At 30.0% G+C, this 20,904-nt stretch overlaps 1 protein-coding gene across 1 annotated transcript; it reads left to right on the top strand.

Annotated features, from left to right (window-relative positions):
• The first annotated feature begins 504 nt into the window (after positions 1-504).
• On the top strand, positions 505-2,288 carry LOC120251810 ((S)-ureidoglycine aminohydrolase-like). The gene is made up of 4 exons (XM_039260463.1): positions 505-1,027; positions 1,118-1,227; positions 1,462-1,522; positions 2,033-2,288. The coding sequence occupies exons 1-4, from the start codon at positions 984-986 to the stop codon at positions 2,052-2,054; spliced, it is 237 nt and encodes a 78-aa protein (XP_039116397.1). The 5' UTR covers positions 505-983; the 3' UTR covers positions 2,055-2,288.
• The last annotated feature ends 18,616 nt before the right edge of the window (positions 2,289-20,904 follow it).

The raw sequence follows: 20,904 nt of genomic DNA on the forward strand, positions 1-20,904 counted from the left end.
ATAATCCTCGCATCTTCCTTATCTTTCATGGATTCAAACCTTATCTCTGATGCCATAACCTTATGTTACTAGATTTTAGTTTTTCTTTTCTTGCCAAGGTATTGGTTTTCCTTACTGTTTGCCTCAATCACAAGCCTACAAAAACAAGTTAAATGATAATATCATTTTATATATTCCTTCAGTCATCATATCTATGCTACTCTTTTCCCCTCAAAAAGCCACTTGCCTCAATGGGTACTTTCTTCGCCGGTCCTTTAGCCTTAAGAATATATATACTTACTCTTAAAGTTATCCCCCAAAAATCTTCTCTTCCAAATTCATTTGTGTGAGGACATTTGGCCATTCCATATTGGTTGATTTGTTTTTCAATTAAATGAATGAATTTAAAATAACCAAAACATCACAATCAATGGTTGATGCTTATCTCCTCTATCATTAATATTTCTATAAAACCCATTTCGGTTTTCCATGATTAGTCTTTGAGAAAAGCACCAACTATAAAACTTTTGAACATCCGTGAGTGAGCATACCGGGCCTTTGTTCCCTGGTAATTTGTCTGGCCGGAGCTTTTTATGATTTGTTAAGAAGGTAAAAGCAGACCATAATGAGCATTCCTCCAATCATAACCATCCATTACATGATTCGCTTGCTGAAGTGGCCGGCACCGGTTCCTCTACTCCTGCGGCTCAGTATATCATCACTCTAGCTCTCCACCTCCCCTTACCGAAACCCTAACCCTAAATCCCGAAATCCCGGACTTTCCCTCTCCTTCTCCCTCACTTCCACCTTTCCCTCTCCTTTTTCCTCTTGCCCTTTCCTTCTTCCTCTTGCCCTCTCCACCGTCGTCCTCGCCAAAACCCTAACTCTAAATTCCAAAATCCATGATCCTAACATCAGTTCTGATCTTATTTCCATCCTCTCTTTGATGCTACCCTAAATCCTCGAATTACCACTTCGTCTACAAGGATGTCGAGGGAGACAGTATGCAGTGGCGGACTACCACTCCTGCTCCTCCTTCGATGATGAAGTAAGTACATGGCCACTCTCTAGATCTCTCTCTCAATCACCAATAGAGTAGATTTCAGTGTTTTTAGTTTTTTTCCCTTATTGGCTGTAGCCTTAGCAAAGATGGGTTCTGCTCGCTTTTTCAATCCATCATGGAGTCAAGCTCGAGCCCTCTCTACTGGAAAATCATCAACCCAACCCTCTCACCTTCCCATCTTCAAGGTAACACTGTGAATAGATACTCTCAAGAGAAAGATGGATTCCTATTATTTTCTCTGGATTAATAAAAAAATATGGAGGTAAAGAAATTAAAGAAAATAAAATGGCTTAGTTGATGAAATTTTTACTTTTGGTTTTAATTTTCCATGTTTTTTCTTGATCCAAATGTAATATTAATGGTTAGTTTTTTTTCCTCAATCTGAATACTTGATGGTTGTTTGCTTAAATGCTTGCTAGATTTGTCTGGCTTCACTCGTAGTGTGTACAAAGGAAATCATGTACGTTTGGTGACGGAGAAGTAAGTCTCATAACGATTTTGGTTGATAAAAAATGAGGTCTTATTATATCTTGATGTTATTATATTTTTTTAATATTTTTATTACTCATTCATGTACGTTTTAAAATTATTTTTTATATTCTTTGGTGATATTGTTAGTTAAATAATTTTTTTTAGCATATAAATTATTGATATTCCAAAAAAAACATTAACCAACTAAGATATACTCTTTGGTGATAAAGTTTGTTAAATAATTTTTTTTAAAATTTGATAACTTAATTTTTTTCCCCAGCTATTTTATTTATAAGTTCTTTGCGAGTTTATATATATATATATATATATATATATATATATATATATATATATATATATATATATTTGGTGAGATCTTTTTACATGGAAGTATAATAATGATGGATGTTTAATTGTTGTTTTTTTATAAATGTGACCCACCTAAGTATAAGCATGAGCCACAATGCGTACTCTAGATTTTTAGTGATTTATTTTTGACTTTTTTATGGTCTTATGCAGGAAACAAAGTAAAAAAAATTGATCCTTTTAGCTATGTGTTTATATAGAAGAAGAAAAATCGCATAATGGTTTTGGAATTATTGTGTGAATATTTTGAAAGAAGGATGGAGTTGTATTTATGCCATGATTTGTGGAGGTGGCCAAAAGGGCAAATGAGTGAAAGAAGAAGGTATTGTGAATAGTGAAGTGAACTTTTTTCCTGTGACTTTTTATTATTGGAGATCTACTAAGTTTTTACATCTATATATATATATATATGTGTGTGTGTATAAAGTTACTCGATTTTTGGTTTTTGTTTATTTGGTTGCTCAATGAATTAATATGATGATATTGATAAAAATAAAATTACCATTTGGTTTAGTTTGGTTATGTTTGTAGTATAAAAAATAGAACATGGATTAAGTTATAGACTACTTTTCACTATTCAGAATTTTTATTAAAATAAGAAGCTATGTTAATAAATAAATAGTTTCTTATTAAATTAGATAAACCAAAAGAAGAGTACAAGCGATCATAAAAAAAAAATTGAAGTAAATTTTTTTATGGTGAAGGATATATATACACACATGGCATGGTGCTAAATCACAATCAAGCCTATATTTTTAAAATGAAACAATAAAAAAAAAGAAATTAAACGTAATGAAAAAAAAAATAAAAAAATGGTTGTAAAAATTTGGGGGATTATCTGGTAATAAACTTTATACTTTTTAAAAAGAATATAAGGGGGAAATGAATTACAGTGATTCGTTGTTAACTATAGTGATTTGTGGTTAACTTGGTAGCTTATCATGTGTTGACAACGTTGTGTCATTATACCGATCAAACACATCAATTCTTAAAAGTTTTCCTTCCAAAACATATGTATAAACCTATATTAATATTAAAAATTAAATAATTATAATATAATATAAATATATAACTATTTAATTGAAAATTTCTAATAGGTTATTTTTTATGATAAATTAAACTTATAAATTTAATAATAATAAATATCTTATCAAACTTATGAAATTATTATTTTTAAAAATAAATATTTAAATATAAAAAAATATTATTATTTATCATATATCTATGTCAAATTATAAATTTAATAATAACAAATATCCTATTTTATATTAATTAAAACATTACATTTATATATATATATATATATATATATATAACTATTTAAATATAAAAAAAATTATTATACATCATATATCATATATATCAAATTATAAATTTTATAATAAGAAATATCTTATTTTAGATTAATTTAAATATTACATATATATATATATATATATTACATTAGCAAACATAAATCTTATATTATTTAATGTAAGTTCATTAATCAATCAATTAATGAAATTAGTATTTTTTTAAATAACTTTGAAAATACAAATATAAATTAATTTATGTTACTATAAATAAAAGTTTATTAATTAAGAGAGGAAAAACAAAAGAGATAACTCTCATAAGATAAATATCAAATACAAAATTTCGTATTACAATCAAATAGAGACCAGAAAAGATAGAGCCTGTGTGTGAACACACACATTTATATATTGGATATTTTTTAAATCAACATAATTAAGAGCTATTTTTTTGTTACATCAATAAAATATTAGAATAATTTTCCTTTTTATAAGATATTTTATTAAATCAATTAATTAAGATAATTTTATTTGGTTTTTAGATAATCTAGTAATACAAATATACATAAATAATGGTTAAAAAATCTTCAGTATATTCAAAATTGCATCATATCATTTCTTGCTCAAAAGGATTTTAACAAAAAAATGAAAATATTTCTTATAATTCAGTACTCTTTTGGTAATTAATATATGAAAAACATCATAATTAGAAAGAATATGCAAAAAAATTAAAACAATTTGAAAAGAATTAACACTAAAATATGGTTGGTATTAAATATTTAATTATTATGTTTAAGAAGATTTATTGAATAATATTTTCCCATAACTTTGTCATAAAAATACAAAAATAGTAAGAAAATTTAAAATTTGAGAATATATACTTTTCATATTGAAAATTATCTTAGAAATTTATATTAACAATGTCAGTACACTTTTTTGATATATTGAGCCCGCAGCATTAGCGCGGGTCTTTACACTAGTATGACATAATAGACACCATCCTTTATTTGGAAATTATTTATAATTAAATAAGCATTAGTATAAAAATTAAATAAAATCTTAAACTTATATTAACTATATTGCATTTTTAAATTTTTTAAATTTTACAAATAATTTATTGGTGATTGTGTATGTTGGAATTTGTGCTATGTTGTATTTGTAAATGAGTTTGTCAATTATTAAAAACTTTTATGGTATTTTTAACAAATATTTTATAAGTTTTATTTTAAATAATAATATATTAATCTATTAATCAGGGCTAGGAATCCCCGAACCACAAAAAATCCCCTCAGTGACGGGGACGGGAAAAAAAATACCTTGTATTGAAATTTGGGGCAGGGCGGGAAATATATCCCTAGGTGAATTTCTAACCCGTTGACATCTCTATTTTGACCCTGTGTAAGCTGATGTTCAAATTCGCTTCTTCGGTAAAGATACGAACATTCTACACAGAGACTTGGTGCCAATAAACTAATACGTGTATATCAATATTTAGAAAAAATAATAATAAATTTTAGAACAAAGTAAAATACAATATTTATATTTAGTGAACAGTCATGTTATCTTAATATTATTATATATGATCCCAAAATTATAATTTATCTTTTTCTCTAATGGTGATGATGTTTCAGCAAAATTCTTCATATAAGATAGGTATGAAAATTAACGAGCAAGATGTGTTATCCTCATTGTCTTTTTAACAATGATTTTAAATTGACATTATATTTAAATACATATGTATGTATGTAACAAATAAGATGTTTACTTTTGTTTAGTCTAGCCCATTTGGTGAGTGGATGAAATAATAGTTGGGCTCCAAGGCCCAAGTTATATATATATATATATATATATATATATGTCAACTTTTGGAGGGCAAAAGAGTAATTGAAAAGAGAGACTTGGATGATGGTCTTCCATTAGGGATGTCAATTGGCCCCGGCCCGATGGAAAACCCAATTCTTTGCCGCGTTGGGGCTGGGGTCGGGGAATTTTTTCGAGGATTAGGGCCGGGACCGAAAAAAAATTCCCCATCGGAGTCGGGGCCAGGGCCGGGGAATATCCTCCCCTCCCCGCCCCACCCCGCCCGGCCCCAAATATTGAATATTTAATTAAAATAATATATATATATATATATATATATATATATATATATTATTTATGTTATAAATTTCTAAATAAAAATTAGAAAAAGCCAAATATTTATTTATTTAATTAGTAAATTATTAATAATTAAATAAACATCAGTATAAAAATTAAATAAAATTCTAAACCTATATTAACTATATTGAATTTTTTAAATTTTTTTAAATTTTACATATAATTTATTGGTGACTGTGTATGTTGGTATTTTGTGTTAAGTCGTATTTGTAAATGAGTTTCTCAATTATTAAAAAATTTTATGGTATTTTAGCAAATATTTTATAAATTTTATTTTAAATAATAATAATAATATTTTAATTTATTAATCCGGGTCAGGGAATCCCTGAACCCGAAAAATGCCCATGGGGACGGGGACAGGGAAAAAAGTTTCCCTATATTTAGGTTCGGGGATGGGAGTATAATTTCGGGGTCGGGGCCCGGGAATGTATCCCCCGAGTGAATCCCCACCCCGTTGACATCTCTATCTTCCATCATTTTTGTATGATTGAGGAGAACTGTACCCAACTTTGGGGGAAAAGTGAGAAGAGAAACCAAGAAGAAAGTGGAAGGAAGAAAGAGAGGGTTGAGCTAGGGCAAGAGGTTGATCGGCAAATCGGTGTCAGAGTTCATCTAAACTTGTTGGAGTGATCCTTGCAAGTAGCTCTCCTCGGCCTTAGGGTTTGCTTCCTTATTTTATCTTCTTCTTGATGCTTGTTGTGTAGATCCATTCTTGAGATGATGAATGTGTTGATGAAATCCTCTTGTTGATGCATTGTTGTTATTCCTCTAGTAGTATCTAGAGAAGACTTTTCTCATTTCATAGTTGATATAGTGAAACACATTTAAGAGGCTCTAAGGAGTCCCATGATTTTTTCCTCGATTCGAAGGGTTTTCCATGCTATAATCGCTGTTTTGCATTGTTGTATGTTTGATCATATCTTTCTAACAAGAATTGAGGGGTTTGGTAGTGTTTTAAGCTTGTTTTGAAGCTTTCAAGGTTTGTAGAAGGCTTGAGAAGACAATAGAAGCCTCAAAGAACCTCTACAAACTTGGCCATGAGATATACATGCCATATACGGGCCCGCACAAGGCCACATGTAAACAGTAATTTTCTTACAGTATAGTGAATATCGTTTTTGCTACAGTGCTTGTTGTTTGGAGAGTGTGCGGGCCGCATACTGGCCGCATAGGATCGGCAGTGAGGTTCACGGACAAGTGTGTGCCCGCGCAGACGAACCACACAATATGTGAACAGTAACATTACTATAGTGATTTCCGCTAAAATTTTTATTGTTCAAAAAAACCCAGAAAACCACAACAATTCAAATTTGTGATGGGAAAGGTCCCAAGCACTGGTGCCATCTTCATGGATTTCAGTACAAGCAGGTAAATTTTTTTTGTTTTACTTTTAATAACTCATGTAAAAAATTTTAAAATTAAGAAAGAGTTAATTTTTAATGCATGTGGTTTATTTATTTAAAAAGGAATTAGTCTTACTTTGGTTTATCTGTTTACCAGTTTTGATCCCCATCCAAAGGATGAATTAAAGTTGAAGTAGTGCAGTTGAGTTTTTTTTTTCTTTTCATTTGCTTGTGTATATAATCCTAGATTTTTTAAATCTGTATTCATATATTTCTAGTATATTGTGAGGCAATAATGTTTGATTAGCTTAATTTTCTTTTAATATCTTTTATAACTCAAATGGAAGCATTTTTTTTTATTGTAGGATGTTTATAGAAATAGAAATATATTTTTTTAAGCAGTGGAAAGTCATTAGTGTTTAGTGGTCCTTTTCTATTATTTAAATATATAAATGATGGTGTTTTAAGAAATTTTTTAACATCTTATGTGTAACAAGATTTTGTTAATTTTTTAATTTTTGATAAAAGTGGATAAACGTAAGGAGATATTTTATGAAAATTAATTAAAAAAATCAAAATAATAATATGAAACTCTACTTAAGTTAAAAAAATTCAATAAATAGTTAGATTATATTGTAAGTGATTATTATTGATTAGCTTAATTAGTCTCATCAACACAATTAAGTTGGTCATAACCTAAGTTTCTAAAAACATAGCGATAGATGCAATAAATCAAATCCAAATTATTGATTCTTGGCATCAAAGTCTTATTGTCAGATAGAGAATTCAATCCCATCACAAATCACACACCACCCCTTCCATTCAAATGAATCAATAATTGATATCATGGTAATTTTGTTTTTTTTTTATAATTTGAATAATAAGAAATAGATAAATTATTGATTAACTCACTAAACGATTTTCTTTATTTTCAAAAATAGTTCAATAAACATGATGTTTTGGTGACTTCCTCTGAGTTTTAACTCTAGCATACAATGTCCTTGATGCATCATCAACAACAAGCTCTAAAAATATTAGCAGGCACATCATCATTTGTGAAAATAAATTCATTCATGGAACCTCCCATTTTTGCCAAACTATCTACAACTCGATTTGCTTCTCTCCATACATGAGTGAGAAGCCATCTTTCAAAAGATGATAAAATAATATAAATCTTGTTCAAAATGCTCTTGTACTCCCCCGGTGTTATTCCATGAACATTGTTAATTAAATTCACTGCCACAAGTGAATCAGATTCCAACCACACAAATTTAATGCCAAAATCTTGGGCCTTCAAGCATGCTAAGTGAATTGCTACAAGTTATGCTTCTATCATTTTCAATTTATTAAAGTTAACTGCTTCACCGAATATCACACAACCTTCTTCATCGTGCATAATGTACCCACACCCAACACCTCTAGTAGAGACAAATGCATCACTGTTAATTTCGATGTGAGGTGAGCTTGGTTTTACCCATGTAAATCTATGTAGTTCATAGACAGGACCCTCATCCTACATGCATCAGAGTGACAAAGGGATTAATTTTTATGTATAGCTTGAAAGAATGAAAGAAAAAAAAAATATTGTGCTTATACATATAGCTGATCTAGGATTTCTTTTGAGAATTTCAAAAAAATAGATCCAATCTTGATTCATGCTATGATACTTCAAGTAATTGATTCACCATGTAATGCTTCTATATCCCTTTAAAATTATTTATACATTGTCTTTGGTTTTCTTCTTCTTAGTGTGATGCAGATATCCAATTAGTTAAAAAATTATGCTACTATTTTGTAATCAAATAATCTTTCTATCTCCTAATTATCAATGTTTTATCCTTGGTTAATATAAGATTAATTTAAGTTCATCAACTAAACAAATTCATAACTAGTAGTACTCAGAGATTTATTAGGTTTTCATGAATCATGATATATATATATAATTTTAATTAAATATAAATATATAATATATAACAATTTGAAAAAAAATATACAAGGTATAACAAACAAATAATCTTTTTAATAATCTAAAATTACCACAAATAATAGTAACCCTAACAAACCTAATGCTTTTTTAATACCATATAACAAATTATTATAATTTTTATATAATGATTAGTATATATGTATATGGATGAGGTAAATCATAAGCATATATTTGATGACTTTATTAAAAATATATAGTGTAAAATGTAAACCAAATTTAAGGCTGAATCCAATTATACTGATTCAAGCATCAAAAGTTTGGTATTAATTGATATTTAATTATATTATACATATAAATATTTTATGCAATTGAGAATTAACCGGTGCATATATTTTTTATTTTCGAAAGATAGGAAAGTACAAAATATTTATTATTTATAAACTCAAGTTAATCTAACCTGATGACCTGCCTGGTTTAACCCGGGTTTCAGAACACTACTCAGAAGGTTTTTCACTTGCTTAATGCAGAATTTATGGTAAAGCTTGTTCATAAAGATCTTTTATACATATATGCAGGAGTAGTGATGCCTTTAAAAAATATCAAGGCATCAAGATCAAATGTTTACTACTAAATCGTAATTATACTAGTAGGGATTAGCATTAAAGAAATATAACGTAAGAATTAATATTTTTAATTCATCCATTGGGCATAATCACAACTAGTAACAACCAACTATATAAAAGTTTAATTTGTTAGAGTTTTGTCAATTACCTATAAAGGAAGTGCCTCCTTGATTCACTGAAATCCAATGTGGAATGACTGCTGCATTAACATGAAGCATATGATTATTATTAAAGCATCATCATTATTATTATTGTTATATTTAAAATTAAGATTCATAAAACTAGATGAAATATATATACTAAGTCAGATTGATAATTGTTGGAGATTTAACAAAGTAAAGCATACCATCTGTCGATGCCATCAGGAATAGACAACTTAAGAAGAAGAAGAAGAAGAAGAAGAAGATGATTGATGTTATCACATAAAATAGCAATAACAAGTAATTGCCAATTGCATTGTCTACTTTATATAGCAATGGTAGACCATTGTTACAAACGTGTTACGCTACGTGTATTTTTATCTTATTTTTAATTTCTTTTTTTTTTGGGTGAAAAGTGATTTGGATTTTGGATATCAAAATTTAAAAAATAAAAAAGAAGAAAATTTAATTTGAAATTTGAAAAGAAATGGACAATCTAGGTTTAGGTTTTGCTTCAACTTGGATTTTATTCAACTAAGTCTTAACGAACAAGTATACTTCAAGCTTCGTTCCAATCGTGAGCTCCGTTGCAAGCTCCATGCATGTAATCCATATCCATCCTAGCCTCTGTTAGTAAAATAAACTTGTGTTATGTCTATGCTTAATAGTTTGTCTTGAGATGTGTTTTCTAAATCATGTGGTGTATGATAAGTTGGTTTCCTTGAGATATGTGTCATTTGATCAAGTACTTGTAAACTTATAAAGTGCTTATAAACTTAAAAAGTAATGCACTGAGAATATTGGAATGTGAGTGAATGTTGCCCTTTTCTTTTGCAGAGTATTGTGAGCTTCTTCATTAACATAGAAGCAGAACATCATCTATTTCTCTTCTCCTCTGTTGGTAGATCTGAAGATACAATTGAAGCTTGGTCTGCTTATGAGCATACACTAAATCCGGTGCACTCTATGCTTTAATTGCTTCTTGTTTTGCATTTTAATTGTCATTTGGTTTCATCTATAGTGAGTGCAAATTAGAGTTATTGTTTGTAAGCTTGTGTATATCTGAGAAAGGCTGTGTTCTTCTCTCAACAAAGTGGCATCAGAGATACTAATGATTGTGTTAATTTCCTGCTCCGATCTCGGATTACTGTAGACCTAGCCCTAATTTCTTCTAATCAGGGCTTAATTGTGTAAGTTGTAAAGTGTAAGCTGTGTGGAGGTGTGAAGACCCATAAAACAGCTGATTCATAACTTGATAAAGGAGAAGGTGAGTAGATTTCTAAGGAAGGTTTTGAAGTAGTAAAAGACCAAGGAGTTCATCATTACATGAAATCATGAACAACATGTTTCCATTTCAGTTTCCTAAACTCACAAAGGACAATTATGAGAATTGATGCATTAGAATGAGGCATTGTTGGGATCACAAGATGTTTGAGAAATAGCGGAGAAAGGTTGTTTGCAGCATGCAAATGAAGAAGGATTGACAACTTGTCACGCCCCGAACCTGGCGCAGTGACAAACAGCCGCAGACCCATAGGGTGGAGGGCCAGTGAATGTGTGAGGCTTTAAAACCTAAACACAAATTGGAAGTAAAAGATAAACTGACAGAAATACAAAATACGAGTACAATTTAAGGTTTACAACCAAGTATGAATACAAAGCAAAAGAAATACAGAATGACCTATAAGGAGGTTCTTAAACAACCATACAACTGATACAACATAAAACACAACTCCAAAGGAAGTCATCTACTGGAAGTCTTCTAAGATCACTGGTTCTGCTGCTCCTGATCTGAAAAGGATTTTAAATAAATCCATGAGCTCACTAGCCAAGTAAGTAATCCAAAAACAAATTGCAAGCAAAAGTTTAGGTCTGAAACTTACACAAAAATCAATAACACAAAATAGTATAAACAAAACCAAAGGGTAAAGCATAAAATAACATATTCTAGAGTACGTCTCCAAATTCACTATAAATGCCAGAGATCATTTGTTTATCCTCAGTGACCCAAGCCAGAATAACAGAAGTCATTTATTTACCCTCGGTGACCCGAGACTAAATATCAAATGGCCGTTGATTATTTCACCGAGCGGACACGGTGTGAAAAAGGAGTATTATTTTCCAAAATTTCTTGTCGACAAAGTCAGGGTTGAACCCCCCACTAACATGGTTACATATCGTTCATTTGGAGACTCAAAATATTCAGACAGATTTCAAAGCTAAGAATACAGAATATTCACACGTATCTTCCAAAAATTCATGTAATAATATAAGGTAAATAAATAAATGAATAATAAATAATTAAATAATTAATTAAACGCAAAAGAATATACCAACTTTGCCAAACCTTAGCCAAATAACAACATATATATAAATAATGAATTCATAATTATTTTGTCAAAAGATAAATTCAATAAATAAATAAATAAAATATCAATACATATATACACGTGCCAAATAACAACCTGATTCTCTCATTAGAGGAAAATAAAATAATAATATATTACTATTAAAACAACATAACAAAAGACAAATTCAATAAATAAATAAAATATCAACGTGTATATATATATATACACGTGCCAAATAACAACTTGATTGTCTCATTAGAGGAAAATAAAATAATAATATATTACTATTAAAACAACATAACAAACGACAAATTCAATAAATAAATAAATAAATAAATAAAATATCAACGTATATATATACACGTGCCAAATAACAACCTGATTCTCTCATTAGAGGAAAATAAAATAATAATGATAATATATTATTATTAAAACATCATAACACATGAGTGGAAAATTTATTTGATCCACAACTCAATGGAACAAGAAATAAAGAAATCAACTGGATAGAAACCAAGTAATACACAAAGTCCCTTAAACAAAGGAAATAAAAACATAAAAGTTTGAAAGGGATGGCAGCATGACTTCAATGAATTTAAAAGTAGAAATAATTCTCCAAAAGTACTAACCATGAGATATACTTATAATCCAACTAATCAAATATAGTTCAAGGATAGCTTGGAATAACTAAACAATAATTTATTCACAACTGCCCCTCACTCTCTCAAAATAAGTAAAAGAACTATATAACTAAATAAATAAAATATTTGGAATAATTACTCAATGAATTTAAACAAAAGGTAAAATACAATTAGACATAACCTAGTAATAATGTAGAAATAACCAAATGATTAACAAAAAGTTTATTTTCAGAAATTTCTAAAAATAAAGATGTAAAAATAACGAAATATATACATATATATATATATATATACAAAAGTATAATGGTGGATTACTTACTTGATGATCTTCTAATTCCAATAGAAATCCAAGGTTTTCTTCTCAAGTTGGTCCTATAACCCAAGGGGAGAACCAAACCAAATAGATATGAATACTTGGAAGAGTTCAAGCACAAAGGCTAAAGATAAGCTAGTCTAAAATACCAACACTCTACAACAAAGCATGGTCTTTCTAACCACAAATTAGAACTCAAGGATTCAAAGGAAGCAACAAAAGCAAAGCATCAAAGCTATAATTAATTGAACACAACTCATGCTCTACCAACATAGTGGTTTATTATGTCAATACATATATAATTCACATCATCACAACCAGGATGCATGCCACTTAAGTACTACTGTAATGCACACATATTAAAGAAATATAATATATATATATATATATATATATAGGGTAGGTGTATGCATGTAAAACCCACACACCAATGCATGGATCATGCAAGCTAACATTCAAGGGTGTAAACATATGGTTTCATGCAAATGAGAACATGGTTTCCTGCACATGTATGAGTGGTTTCAAACATATATGTATATACGTATGGAGGTGGTTCCATGCGTGTGAGTATATATGTATATTCAAGGCCATGAACTACAATTAATCACTAGACACCAAGGTGTTTTTTAGCATAAAGAAGGTAGGGTTTCATGCATGAACAAGTCCAAAAATCCATCAAAGAGTGCAGGCCCTCAAGAAAACAAAGGCATAAATGCCAACAAGGTGAGTGTACACAAAGGCCAAAGATAGCTAGCATGAACAAGCTTTGCACTAAGATCACCACCCACTAATTATCATGCAACTAAAAGCTTCCAAACATGCTTCACACTAGAAATTTCATCTACAAACATGCTATAAACTTTGATTCAAGCAAGTTTCTTATACTACACAAGCACCAACTCTACCACCAACAAGAGAGCAAGACACCAACCTAGACTTCGGGGGAGCACCGGCGGTTCATTGATCTCCTTAGCCTCGACTCTAGCAGTCAAGATCTCCGGTAGAAGTATGAGCTCCGGCGATGGTATTAACTTCTCATCAATTGTCCCAAGAGAGCAAGGTGGAGTGGGAAAATGGAGAGAAAAGAGAGAGATAGAAGAATGGAGGAGGAAGATGGTTATGGGATGTAAAGGCTCGGCCAAGAGGGAGACAACGACGGGATGGGAGTCTGGGAATCCCTCTGGAATTTTCTCTCTCCAAAAAACTCTCCCAGTAAGGTGACAAGAAGAAGAAGAAGAAAGGATTAAGGGAGTAATTTAAAAGCTTAGCAACCTAACTAGGCATTAATGAAAAGGGGGTAGGTCCAGAAATGTTGGCGAGGTCCACACAACTGCCCAAAAGGATGAACTTCAAAAGGCAAAAAGGAAAGATCGGCAAGCACTTACACTCATTCATATGTGTTTGGATGAGGGTATGTTTGAAAAGGTTGCTTCAGCAACAAGGGCAAACGATGCATAGGAGATCCTACAAAATTCCTTCAGAGGGAAAGATAAGGTGATTAAAGTGTGTCTGCAAGATTTGAGAGGTGAATATGAATATCTTAAAATGAAAAAGTTAGAAACTATTGAAGAGTATGCCAATAGTGTTATGGAAGTTGTCAACCAATTAAAAAGGTATGGAAAGACTGTATAAGATGCTCAAGTGGTTGAAAAATTTCTTCACTCATTGATTGCAAAATTTGGTTATATAGTAATAGCTATTAAAGAATCCAAAGATTTGGATTCAATGACTGTAGATCAGTTGTTATGTTCTTTACAGGAACGTGAAGAAAGATTGAAGAAAAAAGAAGATATTGTTGTTCATGCATTGCAAGAAAATCTGAATTTAAGAGAAAAAGGGGATATATAGCAACAATTGCTTGAAGGCTGTGGTGGAGGACGAGGAAGAACAAGAGGTAGAGGTCAAGGTTTATTTCATGGCAGTCATGGAAGAGGTAGAAGTAGTAGGATATTCTCTAAAGATGAAGAGTCAAGTGTTAGGCAGCAAAACTTTAGAGGAAGAGGCAAAGATGGTTGGTTTCTAGGTGGCCGTAGGCGTGGCAGATACACCAATGTAAAGTGCTACAATTATGAGAATTTTGGGCACATTGCAGCAAATTGTTGGTTGAAGACAGGTAGGGATGACAAAGCAAATTATGTGGAGGTCAAGGAAAGTGAAGAGTCAACTTTATTATTAACTTGCAATGGAGAAGAAGACAGAAATGCCAAGTTTTGGTACCTTGACTCAAGAGCTAGTTATCATATGATTAGGAATAAAGACTTGTTTTATAGCCTTGATGAAAGTGTTGAAGGTACCACCTTTTTCGGTGATAAGACCAAAGTGCCAGTTATGGGCAAAGGTGATATTCTTATCAAATCAAGAAATGGTGATCATCAATTTATCTCTCAAGCTTCTTATGTTCCAGCCTTAAAAACAAATATTTTGAGTATTGGGAAGCTATTGGAGAAAGGGTATGAAATAGATATGAACAAGAATGGGCTACTTATGAGAGATGGAAAAAGGAGGATGATAGCAAAGGTGCCATTATCTAAGAATAATATGTTCAAGTTGAAAATTAATTATGACACTCCCATGTCCTTGTAGGCTTCTGTAGGTAATCTCTGTATCTCAAAATGGGTCATTTGAATTTTGGTGGGTTGGAGCAATTGTTCAAGGAAAGCATGGTGTATGGTTTGCTATACATATATCATCCCAATCAAATATGTGAATGTTATATGTATGGGAAGCAATCAAGGATGAGTTTTCCAAAGGAGTCATTTTCTAGAGTTTTTAAGCCACTTGAATTAGTATATGCTAACATATGTGAGCCTATCCAACCAAGTTCTTTTGGTAGGAATAGGTACTTCTTATTATTTATTGATGATTGTACTAAAAAAACTAGGGTTTATTTCTTGAAGGAAAAATCAGAAGCACTTGAAGTCTTCAAGACATTCAAAGCTCAAGCTGAAAATGAAAGTGGCTATTTGATCAAAGCATTGTGAACTGATCGAGGAGGGGAGTTTACATCAAAACAATTCAACCAGTTCTGCAATCATTGTGGCATTCGTTATTTTTTGACTGTGTCAAGATCACCTCAACAAAATGGTGTTGTAGAGAGAAAAAATAGAACAATTCTCAATATGGCTTGTAGTATGTTGAAGAGTAAATTAATGCAAAGATTGTACCAATCATGGTGGCAATCCCCATCCCGTCAATGAGGTGATGGATTGGTCAGGGATGCTGAAGGCACAAAGGTCAAGCTCAGGCCAAGAAAAAGGAAGACGATGAGACCTAAAGTGTGGAGGACTGAGATGCAGAGGCGTCTTTGCAGCGAACCTGATGGATATCAAATGATCTAGCGTTTATTCTAATACATAAAATAAAATTTTATTTATATATTACAAAATTTGCTAATCTAAACCAAATCTGAGAAGAGCTGGATATTTATTTATTTACATATTACAAAATTTACAAATCTAAACCAAATTTGCTCTTCTTTTAAAAAGATCTGACAAAATCATCACTGATATCTCTGACAAAAGATACAACAATATTATATGAAAAATGCAACTTAAAGAACCATATCAATAATAAAAGAAGAAGAACCCAAACCACCCATCTCTCTATATATATGCATTTGTGTGGTATTTATGGCTAAAAAAAACCTAATAGAGCTAGAGTAATCTTCCCAAACAATATTCCATCATCACTCTCTTAAATCTAGCGTGTGGTATATTCTCCCTTCAGTGTTTGTAAATTTTAATCCATCCAAGATCCCTTTTTGCTCAAACTTCCTTATTATTATTGTTTAATTGTCAAACAATTTTTATTTTTTGCAGTGAAAATGCATATCGTTCCTTGCATTTTTAAGTTATCCTTCCTCTTTATTCAAGTTTTGAGTGCTAAAATGAAGAACATCATGCACAACATGTTGCCTTTTAACTGCAGAAATCTAGATATAGTAACATTGGTTTATGATATCTAATATCTAAGTCCTATATGTGTGTGTGTGTGTGTGTGTGTGTGTGTGTGTGTGTGTGTGTGTGTGTGTGAATGTGACTATTTGTTTGTGCCTTGGCCAAACTATGCACCATATGTATCTACTTTCTAAGAACATTAAATGGGTTATTATGATGTAGTTTTTAAATTCTCAAAATCCATACTAGCCTAAGTCCAAACTTATTTTGAAATAAATAAATAAATTACTAAACAAATAAATGAATTATAACAATGAAATGTTAAACATTGCTTCAAAATTCCATTACATATTGGTCATTAAAAAAAAACACCCATATAACACTACATTATACGCATATACAACTACGATAAAAAAAGAAGACCACTACAAACATTATATAAGTTTTGTAAACAAATTAAATTCATATTTCAATCTACAAACTTGACTGCAAAACTCTTTCACTAATCCATCTTCACCTAACCAGTCATTAGAAATTATATCACTGGTTTTTCAACCACACAAATGGCTCTCACACTACCATCCCTCTTTTTCTATCCATTTACTTTTTATACTCCATACTATATCTCCAAACAATTTTGCTACAGAATGTCTAAAATTATTTATTGTATAATTATTAGTTTTTTTGCTTTTTAATGGTTTTAAGACATTATCAATTTTTCCATTAGCAACCATGTTGAGTATTGTCATGCCAGAATGACAGGTTTTCTGATTTTTATACAAAATAATCCCCCCTTCATAGCCAGCAAGTAAATGACCTTTAAAAGTTGCACTTGTTAGATGTTGGATGCCTGAATCTATTTTCAACTTGATACATAACAATTTTAAAAATATTTTTCAATATTAGTACTATAACTTATCTACCATGAAAAACAAAATAAATGATAAGTTTTAATAAATCAAAGCACCAAACTAGCTTCAAAATTGTCTCTTCGGGCGCAATTTTGAAGAAAACAAATATACTCTTTGATGTCAAGACACCATAAATTGTCAACTTGCATTACCTGCCCAACTTTTTTGATTTTTAGATGTTGCATTAAAACTCTTACAACTGCAATATATATACTCATAATTCAAAGAAGCAATTATGGCTTTTATGCTATGAATAATGAATGAAATTACCAAGCACGTAATATTTTGAGATCATGAAGAGATCCAGAAAATGTTGAAGCTATAGATGCAACGATTTCTTCGATAATATCTTGAGGGATGACTTTAATAAAAAGGTTGCAATACTTCTTTCCCATACTAACATAATAAAAAAATGATTGTTAGGAATTTGAGAAAGAAAATGGAAGACAAACAAAAACTAAAGCAAGCAATGGAGAAAAATAGTTAGAGAAAAAAATGTAGACCTAGATAATGAAAGAAAAACATTCTAACAAACTAGGGAATAAAGATTGGCACAAATGCAAACTCCAAAATTAAGTTGCTATAGATGGATGTATATATATAGATAAAATAAAGAAAGTAACACATAATATTTATATATATGCATGCACACACACACACACACACACACACACACACACACGAGAGAGAGAGAGAGAGAGAGAGAGAGAGACAAAGAGATAATGAGATGATGGAAACAACTTGATATGCAAAACACACACTTCCTGTGATATTACAATACTATTGAAAATGATATGACTATTAAATGGTTAACCCAACCACAAAATAGTAATATGATGAAAATTTTGAAATATAATAACATAATCTGTAATATATATATATATATATATATATATTTTCTCAACCCTTGACATCATATCTCTATCCCATATGGATTTTCTTCACAACACACATGATGTATTCTAGTTCAATAATAATAGCCATCTAATGGCTTGAGAAAATTCTTTGGCCAAATAGGTTAAAAAAACATTTATTTATTTATAGAAAATTTTGAAAATCAAAAGCAAATCTTATCTTCTTTAACAATGACTTGACAACAGAATCCTTGATATCTCTAACTAAAGATGCAAACACATCACACAAAAAAGTTATGTTTGAAAAATCATAACCCTCAACTATTAAATTGAGACAAAGTGAATAGCTAAATACTATTGAAAATGATATGACTATGAAATGGTTAAAGCAATCATAAATCCATAATATGAAGGAAAATTTGAAATATAACATCATAACCAACAATTTACATTTCTCAACCCTTTATATTGTATCTTAATACTATATAGGTATTGTCCTAATCACTAAATTATGTATTATCATTAATAACAACCATCTAATCTATAGAAATTTCTTTGGCCCAATAAGTTCAAAGAAAACACATTAATTTATTAAAAAAAATGTGAAAATCAAATCCAAATCTTAGCTTTTATTACGAAGAGTCAACAACAAAATGCATGATATCTCTAATGAAAGATGCAAACAAATTATATAAATAGTCGTGTTTGAAAAACCATTTCAACAATGAGAGAAGAAAAGGCCAAACACACTATATATATATCTATATATATATATGGATTTGTTTGCTATTTGTAACTATCCCAACAAGACAACCACTTCATTAACTACTACTAGTATGGTACTCTTCCCAAACAATGCTTCGCCATCGATCTCCGAGATCTAAAATGCTACATAGTCCCGTCAGTTTGCATCAATTTTGATATTTCCTTTCTATTGTTTAATTATCAAAGGTTTTTTTTTTGAATGAAATGTGTGAGATTCTTTCATTTGTATGTTATTCGCACACTTCACAAACCAATAAAGCCTATCTCTTTATTGGCTTGCAATTAGTCATTTATTCTCTTCTTACTAATATTCATTTTCACCACTTGATTTATAATATATATGTACTTAAATTATTAATGTTTCAATTTGCAAAGAACTTGCATGATACTTTCTGATGCTTAAGACAAGTCGTAACAAAAAGCCTATTTTTATACCCAGAGTTAATAAGGTAGAAACTACTAGCAATAGAAAGAAACAAATGATAATTCTAAACTCTAGAAAGCTCCAACTGAAAGATAAATGCCAATTTTCTTCAACATCTACACATATTGTAATCCGAAAAGAATGTAATGAAGGGTAACATCCATTTTAATCCTCATCAATTTTTTTTCAACTTATATGTCAAAATGTTTTGCTTTAGCTATCTCTTTCTTAATAACACTTATTGCATTATGATTTGCATGTTAAATTCTTAAATAAGAATGATGGATAATGCATGAATTTTGACATGTTTTTATTCAGATCTAAAGAAATACCAATCACTGAATCTTTGATTGAAGTACAGAAAAAAGCAGATGAAATCACATTCACTAAAGCTTTGAGCTATCGAATTGAAGTACAAAAGTAAATAGATGAGCAGCTAGAGATAAGTGTTGTGATTTTGTATATTAGAAAATTATATTAACTATGATATATATTGAAATTTCCAAATGTTTAATATACATATAATACTTGCAGGTTTATGAATAAGTATAAAATAAAATGCAAAACAAATGATGTAATTTTATTATGATTTACAAGTGAATCTAACACTAAATTATTTTTAGGATAAGTTATTATAGCATAAGGATTTGTATTGAATTTGAAATAATAGTTTCGCTCAAAATTCTTATCACAAACCAAGATTAATACATTATTCTTCTACAGGTTGAAAAGATACTACAAATGAGAATTGAAACTCAAGAAAGTACTTACATACAATGCTCCAAAAAACTCAAGAAAATCTCAATGTTGATATGAACACTACAACTTCAGAGATTGCAAAAAAATAGCTTGCAGATTCGAATGTAGTTTTGTTAGACTAAAAGAAAAGTATAAATTAAATAGGGGAATCCAAGGTTAATGAATTAGAAAAAAAGATATGCATAAATAGCTTTACAAGAAATCACAACTCACCTTTCCTACCATATGAAGATAGTACAGTAACTGAAACTCAAGATGCCAAGTTAACTACAAATAGTCCATCCTTAGAACAAGATGCAAGCATAATAGAAAATAAAATTTTGTTGTAATTTATTTATATAAAAATAAATCCTTATTTAGTATGTAGATTTTATATTTTTTATTTCAACTTATTATTATGTAATGTACTCTGTATAATAAAAATTATTAATAAATTGAATATTTTAAAAAATACAAATAATTTGTTTTTGAAAAAAACATATTTAATCTATTGACAAATAGAAAACATATTCAATATATTTTCAATATATATATATATATATATATATTATTAAGATTTTGTATATCTTTGTATTGTTGGTAAGGTCCTTTATGGGATAAATCATGTGATATTCTAATATGTATTTTAGGTA

The sequence above is a fragment of the Dioscorea cayenensis genome, chromosome 20, assembly GCF_009730915.1.
Source record: "Dioscorea cayenensis subsp. rotundata cultivar TDr96_F1 chromosome 20, TDr96_F1_v2_PseudoChromosome.rev07_lg8_w22 25.fasta, whole genome shotgun sequence".
NCBI lineage: Eukaryota > Viridiplantae > Streptophyta > Magnoliopsida > Dioscoreales > Dioscoreaceae > Dioscorea > Dioscorea cayenensis.

Bases quoted from the DNA above. Each gene is read 5' to 3' on its own strand.
- LOC120251810 (XM_039260463.1), top strand. From the start codon at position 984: ATGCAGTGGCGGACTACCACTCCTGCTCCTCCTTCGATGATGAA. The intron at 1,228-1,461 runs GTAACACTGTGA...AATGCTTGCTAG, and splicing joins CTCACCTTCCCATCTTCAAG to ATTTGTCTGGCTTCACTCGT. The intron at 1,523-2,032 runs GTAAGTCTCATA...GGTCTTATGCAG, and splicing joins GTACGTTTGGTGACGGAGAA to GAAACAAAGTAAAAAAAATT.